The sequence below is a fragment of the Erigeron canadensis genome, chromosome 8 (genome assembly GCF_010389155.1).
Source record: "Erigeron canadensis isolate Cc75 chromosome 8, C_canadensis_v1, whole genome shotgun sequence".
Taxonomy (NCBI): Eukaryota; Viridiplantae; Streptophyta; class Magnoliopsida; order Asterales; family Asteraceae; genus Erigeron; species Erigeron canadensis.
Genome location: NC_057768.1, coordinates 9,284,711 through 9,302,580, shown reverse-complemented (window position 1 = coordinate 9,302,580; position 17,870 = coordinate 9,284,711). Strand labels below are relative to the sequence as shown.

The following is a 17,870-nucleotide window of genomic DNA, read 5'->3' as shown; positions in this document are numbered from 1 at the left end:
AGGATCATTAAACCCAATACCAGATTTCTGAACCAACTTGATTGGTTTAGAATTCTTTCCCTTGGTTTGTATCTTGGGTGGTGAAGGAGGCTGATAACAAGTTTCCATGGCACAGACTTCACTGATAGCAATAGCTCTATCATAGTCACCATCAAAGATAGCTTGAACTTGATGAGGAACTTGTACATTGACACATTTTGCAGCTTTTTTAGAATTGGTACACCATGACTCAGTTATGTGTTTTATTTTCAAAAACTTTTCTTCTGAAGTTTTAGCTTCTTTGACCAGAATTGAGTTCAATTGTTTTTGTGCTTTTACTTCAGACTCTAACTTTTCAATGGTGAAATTCTTTGAGTTTATTTCTTGTTTTAACATTGAAACTTCCTTCTTAAGTTCTTGATTAAAATGTTTTTGTAACAGAACCTTATCACCAAGTCTATTTAACCTTGACAGCTTTTCATTATCACACAGATTGGAAAAGATAGTTACCTCAAGTGGAGCAATCTGACTAGTAGATGCTTTGTGAGCTGACTCAGATTGCTCTTGTAATCTGACAAGATCTTCTGCAAACTTTTGAGTAGCTTCTTTACCCATGAGGCACTTCTCATCTTTGTACATCTCATCATCTAAAGAGGTAGCACTCTCAGCCCAATCTTTGGCTATTAGACTTTTCTCATCTTTCTCAATCTTTTTACTCGGCTCAGTCACTTGTGCTTTAAGAGCTTTGTATTTGGTCTTGAGTTTTGAGTATTTTTCACTTCTTCCACCTTTGGATGACACAACTTGTGAAGACTCTTTGGATCTACAATCACCAGCCATATGTCCAGTCTTACCACACTTATAGCAAGTGACTTTGGACATATCATAAGCTTTCTTGGTCTTATCAGCTTGTCCACTATTTCCTTTTCCTTTAAACTTAGCAAAAGATCTCCTTCTTACCCTGTCAGCTAACATAGCCACTTCATTGGCTATCTCCTCACCATCAGATTCGTCACATTCAGATTCAGAACAAACAGAGTTAGTGTTAGAAATCACAGGAACAGATTCATTGACACACGGAATGATCTCATTTGATATTGAGCTGGGGTGTTCAGTCATGGATGCAATAAGTGTAGTAGGGGGCTGACTATAAGAATCACCCATAGCTATCAATTTTTCAGCCTCTGAACACTCTTGGTTATGGAGCAAACCAAAGAGTCCAGGGAGATCAAGATCATGATACACAGAACTTAGTTTCACAGAAGAAATATAATTGTTCCACTTTGGTGGTAATGAATCCAAAAATTTGCTTTTCAAAACTTCATTTTTCTTAGTAATACCAACAGCAGCTAGATCATTAACCAATGCATTAAAGCGGGTATGAGTGTCAGTCGAGGATTCATTTCTCAAAGAGAAAAATCACTCATACCTCCTAGTGAGAGTAGTGATGGTGGATTCCATGGAGGTAGAGCAACCCTCAAACATGATAGTCAAGGTACCCTACATTTTCTTAGCAGTTGAACACATTATAATAGAATAGTAAATGTCTTTAGGCACAGCTTGGACAATGAAGTTACGTGCCTTCACATCCAAGTTTGCAAGTCTCCTATCCTCATCCCCCCAATCTGCCTTATCCTTAACAATGGTTTTAATTGTGGCAGGAATGGTTGGTTGACCGTCTCTGACCACTGCATCTACAATAAGAGTCTTTGTAGGAATGTAAGGACGATCTGTCAGGATATCAGGCGTATTGTTATCGATGGATTCAAGGAACAAAGACATTGACCTTTCCACCCGCTGAAATCATCTTTGTCAAACATGGGTGGTCGGGTAGAAGAACCATTATCTACCTAAGATGACATTATGCTTTACTTTTAAGGAAAATAAGCAAGGATCAAGTCAAGTTAATTCTTAACCCCTGCTCTGATACCACTTATTATGTCCCAGAAGTGTATCAATATACCAAAGTATAGTGAACACAAATAGTTGTAGAGGGGGGTGAATACAACTTTTCCTTAATTCTTAACTATCTTTTGAAATAAAGCTTTAAAGACTCAGATTGCAAAATATAAATTTTAAGTAACTAGAATCTGTAAAACAGTAAAGCAGTAAACAATTCTTGAACGCAGATTGTGGTTTTCAAATGTAATCCTTTATTAAGATATAATCTATACAAAGAATTACAGGGTTGTTGCGGAAACAAGATAACTTACAATATCTAAACAACCCCTGAAATGACAAACAACAATCAATAAGTTCTTGCTTAAGAGAAGCAGCCCAAGCTGACTTCTTACAGGCTAAGCTGTGTGTAAGAGCAGAGAGAACTTATAACAAAGAATGATTCTAAGGAAATGCCACACATATGCATATAAGGAATGTGGCTTTTATAGGTGAAAACCATTCTTCTCTTGGTATCCAATTAAGCCATGTATTTTTCTTCTGTTGGACGATCAAAGGAATATTTAATCGTGCCTTCATCGTACTTGTGGTCCCAAAACCTGCAGCACGTCATTTTGATACTCCAATAAGAATATGGACACGCATATGTATATCTATCACCAACCTAGATTCTAGGAACCTTCTTAGGTCATTTATCCTTATCAACAAATCTAGGTTGTCATTCTTCACTTGATTGTTAGACACAGATTGCTCGTTTTGTCAAGAGCAAATCTGTCTAAGTGTTTCCAAGCAGACTACTAATCCCAAGCTGACTTCCACTATCTGCTTGGTCTTCTATCTTCAATCCTCCTGTTCGACTTGGACTAAATGCTATGACAATTTGATGCAGCTTGAACAACACTTGCTTCCATAAGATAAACAATCACAAAGTATGAAGCATGATCTGGGTCAGTTACAGATCGCAAGTTATGTCAGCTTAGTCTGACCTAGATCAGATTACAAGAACCAAAAGATTACTAAATGTTTATATATCAGATTTGTCATCAATATATATATTTGTCTGACCCAAATTTACAAATAGCATTGGGACTCAACAATATATATATATACAATAGCTCAATGTGAAGTACTTTGGTCAATGTAAAACATATTTTCTTAGTTTAGCTTCTTATATGGCATTTGTTTTTAATACATCATGTCTGATCATTTAATGAAAATGATATAATTTGCTAATTTCCTTTGACCAATTTTTGTAAGATAAAACTCATCTTGATGTAGCTATTCGCCTATTCCTAGACATATCACTTCAATTTTTGTATATTAATTTTAAAAGTTCATCACTTTAAAGGGGTTTTTTTCAATTTAAAAGAAGAATGAATCTACTTTTGAAAGAGCTTTGGAATGACTAATGAATGACTAATGGGGTTGTTTTTCTTTTTAGAAGTGGTTTTTGAAATATGGAGATTTACTTCATATTATTAGAAGTTCAGTTTTGACTTCCGGAAGTCAATGGTTCATGACAGTTAGTATATTTATGGAGGAGTTTGTTTAGCATTTGGTGTTACTGTATGGATAAAATGTATACTGTCAAATATATATAGTAGAATATGGAGTGTTATGGCAGGAGTTTTTAGAATCAGTTATTGAAATATAATGGTTTTTTGCAAAGTTGACCTTTTTGGTCATTGTTTTGTCGAATAGAATTATGGGTGGAAGTTTATATTTATGAAGCGTACTAAAAAAAACTTAATTTCTTTTAAACTGTATAATTGCATATAGAAATAACTATATTTTTAAACTTAATGATCTTACTTAATTCTTACTCAATTTTAAATTTGTATTATTTTTGTGACAAGCTTTTGAATGGCAAACTTAGAGAAAATTTGGCTTTAACACAGTTTTGTCCATTTTCAATTTTTGTTGTAATTGACATTAACTTTGTAAATCAATTTGTTCTTAATAATTCTTTAATTTCTTCTAATATTTAATTAAGTTTAATGATCTTACTTAATTCTTACCCAATTTTATTAAAACAATTCTTCTAAACGAAACCGCGGTTTTTCCGCGGTTAAGAATCTAGTCTACATCTAAAATTAAAATAACTCTAATTACTATTTGTGTTTTAAAAAAAATACCTTTAATTAACTAATTTTTTTTTTTTTTATATTTTTTTTAACACCAATTACATTTTAAGAATTCTAGATTGAAAAAAAAAATTACAACGTTGTATTTACGAACTCACTTTTCATGTGAGATGAACTAATTAAATTAATTATTTTTTTCTTTTCCATGTTTCTTTTACCATATTATATTTGTAACCCATCATTTTTTATTCTTAACACATTATTTTGTATAATTTTGTTGGTAATTTATTTGTTTATGTAGTTTTGTTACATTTTAAATGGGAGTTCATATTTGTAACATAAATTTTTATTAATTTACCACACTGTACAACTGAAATAACACACAGTACAAGTATATAATGCATAATGGTGGTGGATTTATCAAAAGCTGTGGCACGATTATCAATTCCCTTTTTAAATGGCCACTCATCATTCTTGTTTCACAGGGACTTTAATTTACTTCATTTTCCGTGGATAGCAGTTAAGAAGGATATGTTTTGCACAAAAGTTTCAAGTTAAGGCTTATAGTTAGGGGTTTAAAGCCGAGACTTTTATTTCAACCCTTCTTACATAAGCTTTTATTTTAAAGATTTTTCGGGACTCTTAGAACCTTTTTGGGACTGGAGGTTTGTTTGTTTGTTTTTTTTTTCAAACTGTAACACCCCAATAGTTTTAAGGTAATAAATTAACCCTTTTTGTAGTTTTGACATTAAAATAAGTTCCTAATATTTTATTTTTGGATATGGGGTTAACTTAGTTGGAACTTTAGCGGATAGCAGGTAAAATACCCACAAAAGTAAAAAGGGGGCGTGGCATCACATTAGAATGCCAACCATTTTTCCCACTCCACTTCCATCACCTAACTTACTCCAATATCTTCTTCATACTCCTTGATTCTTCAATCCAATCTCAATTCATGCAATTTGACTTCTAATCTCAAATCAAAAAAACTCATCAAGAACCATAATCTAATATCATTCAAGAATTTACAAGTTAGGGTGTGGGTTAGTTAGTGGCGGTGGTGGTCGACTATTTCAAGGAAAAAGGGGAGGAGAAATTTGTGAATTCAAGTATTGATTTGGTCTTGTGTTCCCTGAGGTAATCACTTCCAACCCTAATTTCCCTTCTTTACTAGGAATTAGGGTTTTTGAGAATAGGAAATTGGGGGGTTTTTGCTAGTGATAAGTCCATGTATGAAATTCCCCCAAATTATTGTATATAATGAGTTGGTTATTGATTAAATGAGAATAATGGTAGTGAAACTCCAACTATGAAAAATGGTGATTTTATTAGTAATTGAAATAATGTTGATGACTTAGTGAAATGGGTTAGAGGTTAGAATGCTAGTGAAAGGGTTGTTGAGCTATGTTGAGATAGCTAGGAAAGTGAACATCTTCTTTGCGGTTATCTTGATTATTGTGATAGGTTGAAAGCTTGATATTGTGCTTTTGCGGTTATCTTGATTATTTGTTGTTTTCGCGAAGGAGGTGAGTATACTTGCATATATGGTATATTCGTCGGGTCAATTACCAATCATGTTGAGTGAGTCCATGGTGTTTATTGATTTGGCGTTAAGTCCCATGTTTATGGTTGAGTTTGATTACAGGCCTAATTGGTGGCCACAGGCTCATGTGGAGCATTTGGTAATGTTATATTTGTTGTGATTGTAATCATTTGCTTATATGGATCCATGTAATGCCTAGCCCAAGGGTGAGTATTATGGATATGACACGACGGTGTCATAGTCCATATGCAACAGTCCCTTGAGCATTGCCTTCCTTCGTTTATATGATATTATGCAAGCATATTCAATAAGCATTCGCTTACCTTTTGGATGTTTACCATTTTGTTTATAGGTGGTTCCGGAAGAAGGAACTAGGTTTGCTTGTCTTGAAGATTAGAGAACGAAGTTGCTAGGGATTGTAGATAGTTGGAAGGTACCTTGGCTATTCTCGGAAGAATAGCATGATTTGGTTAGAAACCTAGTTGTCCCTCTTGACTTTGGCTCATGGTACATTTTGGTTGTTATTGGTCATATTTTGATATGTTTTGTAAATGGTCATGTTCATGTCTTTTGGAGTTGATAAAGATAGTTGGTTTGGTTGTAAGATGTCAAATAGGTAATCGACCCATATGGTTGCGTGGTCGATCATGGATCAAACGAATTTGACAAATATGAATATTTTCGGGTTAACTCTCTTACTATCAATTCTGGAATGTAACTTGCTTATAATTTTGTTTGTGGTTTGAAGGTTTTGGTTAAATCTTAAAGTGGGCAAAGTTTGATGTTGCAGGGTTTTGGGCCACTGCGGCGTAGTGGGGGGGGGGGTCCCCCACTGCAGCGCAGTGGAATCCCACGGCCAGAATTTCCTTTCTTCCCACTGCGGCGCAGTGGGAGTGTGCCAAGCCCACTGCGACGCAGTGGAGGTTCTTCCAGCTTTGGTCCGAAGTTTTGCACTGCGGCGCAGTGGGTGTACTTGACCTCACTGCGGCGCAGTGAGTGTATATATATATAAAAAAAATTGTGTCTTTAAGTTTATCGAGTCTTGTCGTTTCACAAACGCATTTCCAAACAAAACTATCATTTTAAGAGTTTTTTTTTTTTCAATAGCTCAGAAGTTTTAAGTTCTTGAAAAGACCCAAGATACCCATACCAAAACAGGCAGAAAGTGAAGAAAACGAATTACCTATTGTGAATTATAGATTGAAAAAATATGTACAACGATATATTTACAAACTCACTTGTCATGTGAGATGAACCAATTAAATTAATTATTTTTTTCTCTTTCATGTTTTTCTCTCCATATTATATTTTTAACACATCATATTTTATTTATAACACATTATTTTAAAATTTTTTGGTTGTAATTGGTTTTTTGATTTAGTTTTGTTTCATTTTAAATGGTCACTCATCATTCTTGTTAACATTGACATTAATTTATTTCATTTTTCGAGATTGCAAATAAGAAGGATATATTTGGCACATAAGTTTCAAGTTGAGGCTTATAGTGAGGGGTTTAAAGCTGAGACTTTTATTTTAACCCTTTAATCTCTTGTTTTAAAGATTTTTTAGGGTTTTTAGAACTTTTGGGTTGAAAGTGTGTTTTTTTTTATCTCAAATGTATATCCAAACAAAACTATAATTTTAAGAATTTTTTTTTTTTCAAAAGGTCAAAAGTTTTATTTTTTTCAAAAGGTCGAAAGTTTTAAGTTCTTGAAAATCTCCAAAATATCCTTACCAAAACAAGCACGAAGTAAAAAATATGTATGCTTCTTAAAATTACTTTTTTCCTACTATTTACATTTTTGGATCACATTTCCAATTCTCTATTACCAAACACCCATAAAACCCTAAAAACATAGCAATGAAAACCCCTTAACACCTAAAGGCTAAAACCATGTCTCGACCTCCCTCCGACTTGTTGTTTACTTGTTTATAAACTTTTTTTAAAAAAAGAATCACCATCGTCTATATTATCTGAAACCCCCGAACTGGTTGTTGATTGTCGACGATATCAGCAGCTGACTTTTATCGACCCAATCAGAGATTAAAAAAAAAAAAAAACTCAATTCGCATTTTTTTTACCTTTCCATCGACCCACGCTTAACAACACTGTATTATTTACCCCACGAAATGAGAAACTACACAAACAATTAGGTCAGCAAATAATTGGTGATGTCACTTTCACGGGTTCGTGTTCTTTCACGTTACAAAACCCTCTCAAAAACTGCTACGCTTTTAAAACAGAGGAATTTGATCCCCAATTACTTCAAAACCGAAACTTCAGGCTTCGAAAAAGGTATTTTTTTTTAATCCTTTTTGAAATGTAATTAACTCGATTCAAACAATGCGAAGAAAAAACGTTACCTTGACTTGCTAATGTTGTTGCTAGCTGGTGGCTGTGTGACGACGTTTTTAGTTTCGCATTTCCATCATTCTGCCATTTTTGGAAATACGAGGTCGTTCTCTACGGTTAGCGGTTGGAACCATGATGATGATGTAAGTGATGATGTCACTGCCACCCTGTTTGAAAGGGGGAAACCTGTTGAATTTAACAAAGTAGATGCCCGCCTGCTTCCAACTGTACTTCTTATAGGCCGACCCAATGTTGGCAAGTCTGCGTTGTTTAATCGGTTAGTTTTGGTGTATGCGTTATGTTTTTAGCGTCTTTTGTTGCCATAGGTTTCGAATTAGGTTGTTTGAGCGGGTTGGGTGACAGGTCAATGTGGGTAACCGTTAGTTTCATTTCATATATAATTACGGATATTATAACATTTCCAGTAATAATCTTCGTATTTTCATTAATAGATAATGTGTCAGGAGGGTTTATATACAATCAAAATACAGTTGGCGTTGCGTTTTTCAGCCTGTTAGAGATTTATAGATGACACCACTAAGTTATATACATGTATGCATAAAAGTTTCTCTTAAAGTTTCTTCATTTTGTTGTAATTAAATTCTGATTTTTGGTTCTGGATATGGCGTTATAGTTTGATTAGAAGAAGAGAGGCACTTGTGTACAACACTCCCAACGATCATGTAACTAGGGACATACGAGAAGGGATTGCCAAGTTGGGTGATTTGCGATTTAAGGTTTTGGATTCAGCTGGTTTAGAAGCTGAGGCTTCTTCTGGTTCTGTTCTTGGGAGGACTGCAGAAATGACAGCAAATGTGTTGAGGAGGTCCAATTTTGCATTATTTCTTGTAGATGCAAGGTTAGTTTCATAAGTTGTTCATGCTAATATATCTATTGTATGTGCGCTTGTTTGTGGACTTAGAAAGATTTAGGTGCAGCTGCTAATTATTGTAAATCCTAGGTTTCGTTATCTACATGTGAGATTAACGCTTATAAGTTTATTCGCATTTCTTTGTTTATCTGCTTAGTTCCTAGAGATCCAACATGTTTTACATATCTTCATGGCAAGAACTTTGTCCAGCATTTTGTTTAAGGTTGCAATTTCGTCCAGTTGCCCTAAGATTGGGTCGATTTAGGTTTATAAGCAATATCCACTAGTTCAACAAGTACTAGAAGGTTACCCGCGCAATGCGGCGGCAGCGGTATGGGTGGCGCCGATGGCGGTGACGATGGGTGGCGCCGATGGCGGTGACAACGGTGGGGTAGCGATGTGGTTATTAATGTAAAAGTAATTGATTTAATAGGAGTAATATAAATTAGTTAATTTTATTAAGGGTATTATATATATATTAGGTGGAGATGTGTAAATTAGTGAATAAAAAAGAGGGGTAATTTAGGTATTTCAAAGGCTGAAAGTTAAAAGATGGGGAAGGGGTGATTTGCTTTATAAGGGAGTATAGTTAAGTATGAAATTTACCTAAAAAAGAAACGGGTCATCTGGTTAAGATGGATTAAGTTCAAGAAAACAATCATCAAATGCTTAAAACATTGGATTTATCTGTAAAATTTGTTTGTGATAAGAAATGGACAGAAAGTTTAACGGGCCGGCTGATCTTGATGATATGATCTCACATGGGATTGGTTGGTGGTTTATAAGTCAAGGTGTCCCCTCCACTCCGAGTGTTGGTTACTCGAAAGGTAGGGCTGGCTGTAATACCAATATATATATTTTTTTTGAACAGCGAGTTAGTAGTTAGCAGTTAGCTGTTAGCATTCGAGACACCACAGTGACATCCAATTAGGTAGTATGCGGAGCTCGAACCACGCATGCCTGTGATGAAACCCAGACTCTCGAAAACTCCCCCTAATAATCCACTCCTACAAATGTAGGGAGTGAGATTCGAACCCTGGTGGATTTCCCCAAGGTCAAAGACCTTACCAATGGGCCACCAACCCATTGGCACCAATTGATACAAACCCATCCCATAATAGGCTCGTATCATGCCATAAGTTAGGTGTAGAACTCACTCCCAAAAGCTAGTTCAAAGGAGGAGGGGACACCTTGACTTATAAACCACCAACCAATCCCATACTGGCATACTTGGCCAATGTGGGATCATATCACTTGACTCCTTACCCAACCCCTCGGACTCACTTATGTCACCACCAAGACACCAACAAGTTTCTTTTGTTTGATAGTTGGCATAAGCTATGTTCTGATTTTTCTATGTGTCGTGTAGAGATGGATTGCAGCCCATGGATTTGGATGTGGGAAAGTGGCTTCGAAAGCATGCTCCTGGCATCAAGATCATCATGGTGATGAATAAGGCCGAATCACTTGATGATGGTTTTGGCTCGGTTGCTGCTGCTGCTGGTGAAGCGCGTACCTTGGGATTTGGAGATCCTATAGCTCTCTCAGCTGAAACTGGGTTGGGGATGAATGATTTATATGAAGCTCTCAGGCCACTGCTTGAGGATCATATGTTTCAGATTGTTGATGGTAAGATTACTTTGACATTCAGTCTTAGTTCTGGATTACTCTTCTGCTCTTGAAATAACATCACCTTTTAATCAACTTATTTTGTTTCATCTCTTCACTATTAAGGCCCTAAAACTTCCTCTGTATATAGATAATGCATCTTTCGTCGCAAGTTTTTTTTTGTTTTCCTAGAAAAGCTCTAGTGGCTGCTTCAGATCTGGAGAATCACATTAAACTGGCTTGTGGTTTCTACTTATCCAGAAAGATGTGAAGTAGAGATTTTTTAAAAATATTATGGAGAATAATGAAGATCAAAATTGTAGCTTTAGAAATTACTTTAGATTTGTTAACATTCATTTTGGTGAGAATAATGTTCACCAGGTTTTTTCCCTCATAATTAGGAAATAATGTGAATTACAATAAGTAGATTTGAGGTCTAAGTAGTTATTGTTCTTTCATGTTGTTTGAGCTTTTCTTTGTCCTTTAAAAGTTTAAATAGAAGTTTCATTTGTTATTAATGGGTCTGTGAATCCACCCATAGCTGGTGGTGGATCTCTCACGTTATCTTTCTATGTTGGGTCTTTTGTTCCTGCTTTTAGATAACTGAAAGTTCTCGTTTATGTCGGTGCATGAATTTGGCCTCGATTAAGGTTTATGTAGTTGGTGGTTGCAATGACAATGCTGAAGGATTATTCATTAACTTATAGTCGGTTCATGCCACAATAAGACTTTTGTACCTATGCCCTCGACATATTGGATGGAAATGACTCAATGAAACTGCAATGAATCACAATGCTGGTCTTCGGGATTCCAAATTATGTTTTAGTCATGACAACACTTTAATAAACTTTCGTCATTCTTAAATGCTTAACAAGCCTACCATGAGTACATCTTAAGAATCTATAAACATTTCTCTCTTGTTCATCACTTCAAACCCCAACCTATGTGGGTACTGAACTCTGAAAGTTACTTATTTTTCTTACTAATATGGATTTACTATTCTGTGGGAAATAGTAGAAAAATACATGTGTGCTTTTTGTTGGAGATGGTATGAAATATTTCATAACCATATGAAGTTTTTAGAAGGCCTTAACTCAACATAGATGGCTGAATGAGCTACTACTTCGTGGATATGTAAAGATAATTATGATACAAACTAAATAATAGGATTAATATTACTAAATAAGTTTTATTATTATTGGACTAGTATTTGATATTGTCGTATTATTTAGTTGATACATCTTAAATTCTATGTTATCAATTTCGGTGAAATTTCGGTTTTCGGTGGTGGGACATAATTTCGGTATTGAATTTCGGTTTATATATCGTTTCCGAAATTTTCGGTGGTTTTGACCGAAATTTGACCGAAATACCACCGAAATTACCGAAATTTCGGTGAATTCTGTTTCAGCACTTGCAGGTTTTATCTTTTACTCTTATTTATGTATATATATATAAATACATATATAATATTAGAATTACCGAAATACCACCGAAAAAAACGATATGTCGTATACCAGTCCGTGACCGAAACACCGAAATTTATGTCCTTGACTACTTAGCTTAAATTATATATGAAGATGAGGTGTTAGGGCTATATTAGGATATGTATCGTCTTAGATCTATACAAATAAGGCATTAGTGATTGTCATATTATTATAAATGAATTGAATCAACTCTTTTGTCATTGGGAGATCACTTACTTCTCCAAGTTGTAAGCATTACTGCGTTTATTTATTTTGGGTTAGGTAATGGCTTGAATGGAATCATCAGTGGTTTCGTTCAGTGTATAAAATTTGTTATCTTTATTGTCTGAACTTAAAAGATTATTAGTTATATCTGATATCTGAACTTATTAGGGACATTTCCTACAAGTTGACCTCAGTTGATTAATTAACACAAGTTTTGGAAGTTAATTGATCCATGCATGATTTGGTGAAGCCCTTGATAGTTAATGCTACTATCACTTGCTAGTCATAGAGGATGCTCCCTTTGGCTAGTTGAGATATATTATCTCGCATTATTTAAAGTGAAACGAAAAGATTTTTGTTTTCTTTTTTAAATATAAAACTCATACAAATGTGTTACCGAATATCTTTTTTTCCAACAGACTCTACCAATGAAACTATCGAAGACGGTGAGTCGTGTGAGCAAGAAGACTTAAAGCTACCACTGCAGTTAGCTTTCGTGGGACGGCCTAATGTTGGGAAATCAACCTTGTTGAATTCAATTCTGCAGGAAGATCGTGTTTTGGTGGGTCCAGAGGCTGGGTTAACAAGAGATTCAGTTAGAGTTGAGTTTGAATATGAAGGAAGAACGATATACATGGTAATGCAAGTTTTTACATTTCAGAATTCCGAACAAATAATTATTTTATTGATACTTGATGTAAGCGTATTACATGAACTTATATTTATGTTTTTATGATAATATGAGTTCATTTATTATCAACTTATTGTAGCGACACATGGGCTTGGTACCTGTATCTCTAAGTTTGAAACCATGATATTTATGCTGTAAAAGAAGTATCTTACTGAAATTTTAGTTTTTGTATTGTAGGTGGACACAGCTGGTTGGTTGCAGAGAACAAGGTCAGAGAAAGGTGCATCATCCCTGAGCATTGTACAATCAAAGAAAAACCTGATGAGGGCTCATGTCATTGCTTTAGTTCTTGATGGTGAAGAGGTGGGTCCAATATATCTCTGGTTACTCCCCAGTCCCCCTAGGTTCACCTAGTCTAATATGTTGTATACATGTTGGAGATGACTTCTAGAAGTGGCATTATTTTAACCCATTTGCTTGTCAAATGGGTTGGAAGTCACCCTATTTATGATTTCAACTCATAAAATCTGAATGATTTTATTAGATTAATAATATATGATCATTTCATTATAAGTACTTTATGTTTGATTCTCATTAGTTTCTCCAAGTTCACCAATTTGGATAAAAAGTGTGTTTGATCAACCCAACCGGCCAACCTAACCTGACTTGATCTGTTATTACCCTTTGAAAAAGTTTTCCTTTAATCCGTTAGTCAGGCCATGCATTTTAACACCTATACTCTTTCTGAACTTTTTATCTTTGTTTGACCATGTGATAGAGTGAGAACTTGTTACATGTTTCTGTATTTTAAGTTTTGGATAAATATAATCGAATGTAGCAAAGTGGTAGGGGTGGTTTGATTGGGTTTGTGTAAAAATTGATAATTTTAGTACAACTCGAAACAATATTTTTTATTTTTTAAACTGCACAACATGAAACAGTATTAATCAGCTAGAACTGGAACACTTGTCAACAAATATTATTGTTTATTAAAAATTCCCATTGTATCAATCTGATATCATAAACTTGTATTAATTCAACAATATACTACCTTTTTCTATAAAAAAAAACAACTGATTTAGAAGTTTTGTGCATGTTCTATTGGAGGTTGTATGCATTTTTCATTCCGTTTTACCTGCTCAAACCATCTGACCCGTTTCTGTTTTTGGATTTTTAAATTATAACCATTTGGCCCATTCAAAATATTATATAAACCCATATCAAACTGGATGTCATCTAATAGTTTTCCATACTACTTGTATTGTCTCCTGATTCACTTCCATTACTTCAAATATTTTGTTCTGATTTATTTATTAATATTATGTTTTTTCTATTTTAGACTGATTGGAGTTTTATTTCATAGTGCCTCGGTATCTTTAATGCCTTTGTTTGCTATTTATAATGGTAAGCAGGTTTCGAAAGCTAGAAAAAGCTTGACGCATGATGAAGTAGTGATAGCAAGACGAGCTATAGAAGAAGGGCGGGGTTTGGTCGTTGTTGTGAATAAAATGGATCTTTTAACAGAAAGACTATATGAACGGGTTCTCAAAGCTGTACCAGAAGAGATCAAGTCAATCATCCCTCAGGTTTGTTATTTTCGAAACTCATTATATTTTTAAAATAAAGTGATTAGTAGGTATTTATATCTGAATACATTTAAGATGACTTTAACCTGCTTGACTATTTCAACCCATCTGATCCATTTTTTTTTTCGTTAGGTGACTGATCCTTTGGTTTAACCCATTTCACTTGTTAGATATAATTCATAACCAACATTGACCCATTATTTAAACGGTTCAATTTGTTACTTCTGAGAGTGGAAGAACTAATATCCAGTGCTACAGTAGATAGCTACACTGCAAAGATCTTACTACATAAATTAACCGCTAACTTTTCTTTCTGTCTATCTTTCAATATTATTTTCTATACATGTAGTTTAAATTAAGAAAAAAAAGCTAACATTAATATTAAAAAACTACTTGTTAGCTGTTTTATCTATAAAGAAGTTACCCTTTGGTCTAATGTGAAAAGGTATAAAAATATGTTTTTTGGAAGTAATATCAAATTGATACTTCATTTCATCTTTAACTGACACACAGGTTGCAGTTGCATTTATTAATTAATAGCATTTGATTTAGTTATTAGGGCACAAAATATGAACTAGGTTTTTTTTTTTGGATAAAGGAAAGCGTATTATAAATGCAATAAACATTTACAAAGTAATGCCCCCACGGGTCCCCCATTATAAGATAAAAAGGACCCATGGTGCAGGAAATGAACCAACTGGGTAACTGGACAGGCCCAGAAACCCAATAAATAATCAAACTAGCAATCTAAACAATAAGAGTATAACACAGAGCTAGTAGAACTATCAGTGCTAGTCATCCATCTTCATGTATACACCAAAACCTTCATCTGACTCAACATCTTCTTCAGCATACATATCATCATCATCCTCAGCAGCATGTGTAGCATGAAAAGAAGGCTCAACCGAGGGAATACTAACATCATCATTGTTAATCTGGCATAGTACATCAAACTGGTTCCTAGTCTCAACAGCACGACCAGGTGGTGTAAGAATAGAATCATGATTTGTCTGAGCCTGTGTACCTGAGTAAGTGTTTGGAACTGTATTTGTATGAATCTGGAGTGGTCTCTGTGGAACTGGAGCAACAGGAAATCTGACTGGAGCTGATGAATCTGTAGTGGCTGGAGTAGAAGTAGCTGTTGCGGGAGCCTTACCCTTTGAGTCATTTGTCTTTTTAGGGACATATATGACCTTGGGCTTAGGCATAGAGGCTTTTTTGGGCCTCCTCTTTCGTCTCTTGGGCTTTTGAAACCCATTCTGATCCTGAACCTCTGTTGGAGTAGCCTGTTGGGCCCCTGTTGGGTCTACCTTGGTCTTTGATGGACCTACCTGTGATGCCGGAGCTGCAGAAGCCATCCGGGCTTCCATCTCTTTCTGTGTCCTTGGTTTCACACTGCAATCATCAAATTTATGCCCGAAAATCTTACAGTTTGAACTCATGGGGGGTAGCCAATGATACTCAAGTCTGAACCGTCTCACAGAATCTAGAATCTCAGCCTCAGCAAACATAGGAATATCTCTCAATGCGTTAAACTCAACCAAAACTCTAGCAAAAACTGCCCTGCCTTTCTTGTTTTCACACAATGAATATCTCTCAGTGTGAACTAGGTTTTAGTCCCATACTCCCGTGTATTATACACGGGCCAAATGGTTAGAGTATGCACACCGAGTTAAAGTAAAAACATTTTGAGTGGTTTTATGTCTAATGATATTCTCTAGCAATATGTTAATCTAGAATAATAGTTAATTTTATCCCATATATTAACATATAGCTATTATTGCCAGGTGATAGGGGTACCTGTTGTATTCGTGTCAGCGCTAGAAGGAAAAGGTAGAATAGATGTGATGCAGCAGGTAATCGAAACATACAAGAAGTGGTGTTTGAGATTATCAACAGCTCGCCTTAACCGTTGGCTACGCAAGGTAAACCCTCACCTCTTTATTTTGGCAGTTCCTTGTATTTGTGTTATTCTAGCGCCGTTAATTATGAATCATACAATGAAAAATCATGTAAAACATGGAGTTAGTACAGGCTATAGACAACTGATATCATATGTATCATACTGAACAACATATATATTGGCATCGAGTTTAAGCTGAGGTCTCTAAATGGTGTATATCCTTTCCAAGAGATGCGACAAAAAGTTTCAGAATAGTTCTGGACTTCTGGTTAATGAGTTCTACCATGCAGTGGATGTTGTGCAAAGGGAGTTGTGAAATGAATGGTTGTTTGGAGTTACTGACTTACTGGTCAAAATCTGATGTGCCGCCTACCGGGTCCTGCAGGGCCATTTTTTTGTAGTCTATAAATTGGTAAAGTATTGCTGCATTAAAGATGATAACAGAACTATATTTTTTCAGTAGTACAATAATTTCTGCAATATACAACGGTTTAGGACACTGTAAGAATTTGAATGCAGGATAGGTAACTTTTTCCCTGTGTGACCTTAATCAAGTTGATCTGTATTTTTGCTAGCTAAATATTTTATATATGACAATAGCATGACAAATTATTGATAATATACTACCCCAGGACACTGTAAGAATTTGAATGCAGGCTAGTAATGGATGTTATACAATTTATTAATGTTAAGTAAGCTCTCTGATATAATATAAAATTTAATGAATATGACATAGGTTATGAGCAGACATTCCTGGAAAGATCTAGCAGCTCAGCCCAAAGTCAAGTATTTCACTCAAGTCAAAGCCCGGCCACCAACTTTTGTTGCTTTTGTTACTGGGAAGACTAGACTTTCAGACACAGATTTAAGGTTCTTAGCAAGATCTTTAAAGGAAGATTTTGATATGGGTGGGATTCCTGTTCGCATATTGCAGCGTACTGTGGAGAAAAAGGATACAAATACCAGTGGAAATAGTAATAGCAATAACAAAAGCAGAAAATATACTGGTAAACATGTTGCAGAAGAGACATCTGACAAGAGGGAACTCACTGTGGAAACAAGTTTGAAGCATTGAAGAAATTTTTTTCTTTTGAGAATCATTTGTACATAGAAAATTAGAAATGGATATTACAGAATTATTCCAACGTTTTTTGTAGGCATTTCTTCCCTTTCAGTCGATATTTTGTCATTTATTTTACTCAACATGATGGTTAGCAATGCATACTAGTATACTACTATGTTCTTAGAGGTAATGATCCGTACACGACCATTTTGCATAAAAAATGCTTTAATGTATATACTGTATAATAATTATCTGTACACAACCATTAATTTTAGGCTCCTTGTAAACGGATAAATATGTATCAGATTTTGGAAGAGAATGCATTTAGATTTTTGGGAAATGTGGGAGATGAAAAGAGAAAGCATCAATTATATACTCGGGGCAATAGCAAAGAATTGAAGTTCGAACAAACCGCTCAAAATTCAAAACCGTAACGAAAAGTAGAGTTCATATACATACGTTAAAACCCGTGTCCCTACTGTATATACGAATTTGTATACATATTAGTATTAGTATAAGAGATGTGGAAAGCCTCATATGTCGCCTAATTAGCTCTTTTATCACCGAAAACTCTCTTTTAGTAATATAGTAGATTATCAGGATTTTTATGTTAAATTGTAAAAAGATTAATGAACTAAGCAAGGTCCAATCTAGGGAAA

General features: G+C 35.0%; 1 protein-coding gene across 1 annotated transcript; it reads left to right on the top strand.

The window, feature by feature from the left end:
• Positions 1-7,346: 7,346 nt before the first annotated feature.
• Positions 7,347-17,351, top strand: LOC122609763 (GTPase Der). The gene is made up of 9 exons (XM_043782705.1): positions 7,347-7,801; positions 7,895-8,135; positions 8,493-8,717; positions 10,099-10,358; positions 12,448-12,665; positions 12,897-13,022; positions 14,072-14,245; positions 16,033-16,170; positions 16,885-17,351. The coding sequence occupies exons 1-9, from the start codon at positions 7,678-7,680 to the stop codon at positions 17,221-17,223; spliced, it is 1,845 nt and encodes a 614-aa protein (XP_043638640.1). The 5' UTR covers positions 7,347-7,677; the 3' UTR covers positions 17,224-17,351.
• Positions 17,352-17,870: the final 519 nt, after the last annotated feature.